Source organism: Triticum dicoccoides, chromosome 5B (assembly GCF_002162155.2).
Source record: "Triticum dicoccoides isolate Atlit2015 ecotype Zavitan chromosome 5B, WEW_v2.0, whole genome shotgun sequence".
Taxonomy (NCBI): domain Eukaryota; kingdom Viridiplantae; phylum Streptophyta; class Magnoliopsida; order Poales; family Poaceae; genus Triticum; species Triticum dicoccoides.
In genome coordinates this window covers 721,428,625-721,432,719 of record NC_041389.1, presented here as the reverse complement: position 1 = coordinate 721,432,719, position 4,095 = coordinate 721,428,625, and the positions used below count along the sequence as shown (strand labels likewise).

Below are 4,095 nucleotides of genomic sequence, written 5' to 3'. Positions count from 1 at the left end.
ACCTAGCGTCTCTGACAGACTTTTCTGCAAGACGCGACCTTGACGACGGCAATGACCGCGTCACGACGACGGCATCGACCGTGTCATTCACGACGTCACGACTGCATCGACACGGCGTCACTACAGTGACGACCCTACACGGCCACACGGTTCTGGCAAAACCGATGTGTGCTCGATGGGCTTTCTTTGGTCTTGGCAAAACCGATGGACTCATCGCCGACGGCACCCTCTGACATCCGCAAGGTGCATCGTCCATGTCTGCAGCTCCGTCATAGCGCATTTTTTTGCGCCTCCGGCTTTATGCGGCTTCATCATCCACGACGACTACACCATCGACCACGACTACCTCGACATTAATGACTACGTCTGCAGCAACTCATCGGCAACAACTCCAGTCAACAGCGTCCGCTTCGTCACATGCGTCACGATACTCCTGCTGTGACTGCGGGAGGGAATAGAGGAGAAGACAGGGAAGGCACCAGAAGGGGACGCAGTCACCGCCCTAGGTGCCGACCCATCAGCCATCAGAGACGCAGTTGATGATGGTGCATCGGAGAAGAAGACAGAATCACAAGACTTCAAATTCAGTCGCAATCGTCCGCTTCACTCCCGCTACGACTGAGGGGGGATGTTAGAAATATAATTGTGTAGAGATAAGCGTAACTAGAGATAAGATAGGTTTAAACAATGTCTTGCATTGTACTCCAAGTCTCTCCCCCTATTGTACTTCTATATATACCCCTACGAGGGTTAGATCAATACAACATACAACAACACAATATTCATCCATCCTATATTTTCTACAGAAACTGCATCTGCGCCCAATATAGTTTCTCTAGCGAAGAAACTGCACCGGCGCCCAGTATAGTGTATCGAGGGGAAGAATCGAGTCTTGCTTTGTGTGTGCACGGGTGTTCAACTTATAACTTTGGACACCCGGTTAATTCAGTCATTGACAAACACACACCCGGAACAGGGGTCTTGGTGTGGCCCCTGGCATTATTAATTACAAATCAACTTTACATATATCCAAACCCTAGTCTACAACACAATCCACAAATATGTGTATGAGTACAATACTGTAACAACATTGATACATGGTAAAATCCGCACACTCAAATGATAGCAAATGGAGAGAACCAAAGCGAGCTAATGATTGGTCTCAGCTTCTGCGCCTTTTTCTCTTGTCCAGGAAGCCCAGGTTAGAACCACTTGCACATAGACCCGGTCATACAAGCTGTCGCAAACCGAGTACCAATAAACTGTCCATTTCCTCTTGAACAGGAAGGTGCAGAAGACCACCCAGATACCCATTACATATCCAGAACCCATAGCGATGAAAACCGATGCCACATCATTCAAATCTTCATGGTGTTCTCGAGTAGCTTGAATCGGCTTCGGCTGTGAACATTTCTGTGGCAGACAAGGACCGCAGAGGCCCGGGTTGCCAATATAAATATACTCAGGGTCCTCAAGCGTTTGCAGTTGATTACCGGATGTTACCTCTCCTGTCAGGTTGTTGTAGGACAGGTTCAACCGACTTAATGACGTAAGAGCCGATAAGCTTGGAGGGATTTCACCAGACAACTCATTGTATGATAGGTCGAGTGACTCCACTTGCGCCAAGGCGCCAATATTTTCCGGAATTTTTCCACTGAAGATGTTCCATGATAGGTTCAGGCTCTTCAATTTGACAAGAGCGCTGATATCTTTGGGAATATCACCAATAAGATTATTACATGATAAATCAAGGTTCACCATGTATATGACCTCTCCTGTATATAATCTCTCTTGACCCTTTGTGACAACCGTGAAATTCTCGGTATAGGTGACCAATTCATTAGGGCCATGTTCCCATTCATCATTGAAGCCAAAAGCATGATGTAATGCGTCACCACCATCATCATAATTATCTCTTGTTTCTATCATCCCTTTGCAGTTAACAATAGATTTTGGTATGCTACCAGTTATATTATTGTAGGCAAGGTCCAAATACTGAAGCTTGACTAGCTTCATCAGCTCCTCTGGAATGTGACCACAGAACATGTTCGATCGTAGTCGTAAGAAAGCCAACCGTGGCAATTTCTCCCGAATCCATGTTGGCAAAGTTCCAACGAAATGGTTGTGTGGAAGATCAAGAAAGACGAGTTCTTGGCAGTGTTGGAGAAATGAAGGAAATTCACCGGAGAGATTGTTGTTTCTTAAGCTTAGGTTAAGAATACTCATACTGGTCATGTTTGTTGTGGATGTATTAGCAGAGCAATCAGGAATTGGTCCATTTAGCTTATTTCCGGAGATATCCAATAGTATTAGTGATCTCATCTTGCAAAATGAAGAGGGAATGGTGCCAGATATGGAGTTATCAAATAAAACTAGTTTCATTAGATTCGGCGTTCCAAAATCTAGTGGTAGTGGTCCATCTAATTTATTTCTACTAAGATTCAAGTCACTTAGACTAATGGGAAGCTTAGGTATTGTGCCATTGAACTGGTTAGAACCAAGATCAATTGCAGTTGCTCCCATAAATTCTATTGTAGATGGAAGAGAACCACTAATTTTGTTATGTCCCATTTTTAGAGTGTACAATGTAGAAGCCGTTATCCAAAACCAATCTGGAACCGTGTCGGATATGCTTGTGTTTGAGATATCAAGATTGTCTAGACTTGTTAGCCATCGAAGCCATGGTGGAAATTTAGGCCCGAGAAGGCATGACTGAAGTTCAATATTTGTTAGACTTGAAGGAGGAACCCATGTCGAATTCACTGTGAGGGTTAAGGAATTATCAGAGAGCCACAGATACTCCAAGCTTTCTAGTCCTGATAAATGACCTTCATGTATGAAACCATCCAAGTTGTTGTAGCCCAGGTCTAGGTAAGTTAGCTTTGTGAGCTCTCCTATCCAGAGTGGCATAGGACCAATGAGCTTGTTACGACTGATATCAAGGTAGATCAAATTGTTTAAGGGTTCTAGTTTGGTTGGTAATCTCCCTGTCAAGTTGCTGGAAGCTAGAGACAAGTATGTCAACTTATTCCATGAACAACTAGGCAAACGCTGGAAGAATTTTGTTATACTTCCATTGATGTTGGTTTCATGTACAAAGAACTCTTCCAAACTACATATGTTCTTCAGGTTTGACGGTATCATGCCAACAAGGTTATTCGATGATAAATCAAGCTTTACCATCGATGTCATATTACCAATCTCGTCCGGAAATTGGCCATAGAAACCATTCGATGAGACATATAGATACTTGAGGCTAGTCAAATCCCAAAACCAGTTGCGTGCGATGTGTGTATGGAAGCCATTGGCGGAAAGGTCAAGAGTTTCGAGAGAAGTCAGATTTGAAAGCTGAAATGAAGCAGAGCTAGTTCTAAGATTGCAATTGATAAGATGAAGAACTTTGAGAGATGGAAGCATGTTCACCACCGGAAGCCAGTGAACAATTGTACTGAGGTTCGTGCCGCTCAGGTCCAGGTGCACAAGGGAAGTTAACTGTGACAACCAGGTGATATCCATAGAGTATATGGCATTGAAATATTCTGAGTTGAGATTTAAGTATTGTAAGTTGGAGAGATTACCCAGCTGCGGTGGTATCCTTCCTATGAAGCTTAAACTCGATAGGTCGACATATCTCAACTTGTGGAGAGAACCCAAGAACTCCGGCACTTGCACCCCATAGAACCCATTGCAGCTAAGATCAAGATACTGTAGATGTCGTAGACCAAGCAAAGAGGAGCTGATGTTGCCTCCTAGCACTTGCGTCCACGCATCGCTGTTGGGGTCACAACCATGGCCCGGGAGATCGAGCTTGACGACATGGCTGTTTCTAGTGCTGCAGTGGACGCCCTTCCATTTGCAACACTCATCACCCTTCCATGATGAAAGGAGGTATGCAGGGTCCGAGAGGCCTGCTTTGAAGCCGAGAAGTGCAGACCTCTCACTAGCATTACAGCTTGTGACCGTATGGTTTGGATGTGTGTGAGAAGATGATGATGACTGTACAAAGCTCTTGCCTCTGCTGAACAAGAGAAGTGCACCAAATATCACTATGTGGATGGAGAGTAGAACCTTGTCCATTGGTGCTTTTTCAATGGA

The 4,095-nt window shown here is 44.6% G+C and overlaps 1 protein-coding gene across 1 annotated transcript; it reads right to left on the bottom strand.

Annotated features, from left to right (window-relative positions):
• Positions 1–982: 982 nt before the first annotated feature.
• Positions 983–4,095, bottom strand: LOC119312993 (receptor-like protein EIX2). Its single transcript, XM_037588794.1, has one exon. The coding sequence runs from the start codon at positions 4,075–4,077 to the stop codon at positions 1,150–1,152; it is 2,928 nt and encodes a 975-aa protein (XP_037444691.1). The 5' UTR covers positions 4,078–4,095; the 3' UTR covers positions 983–1,149.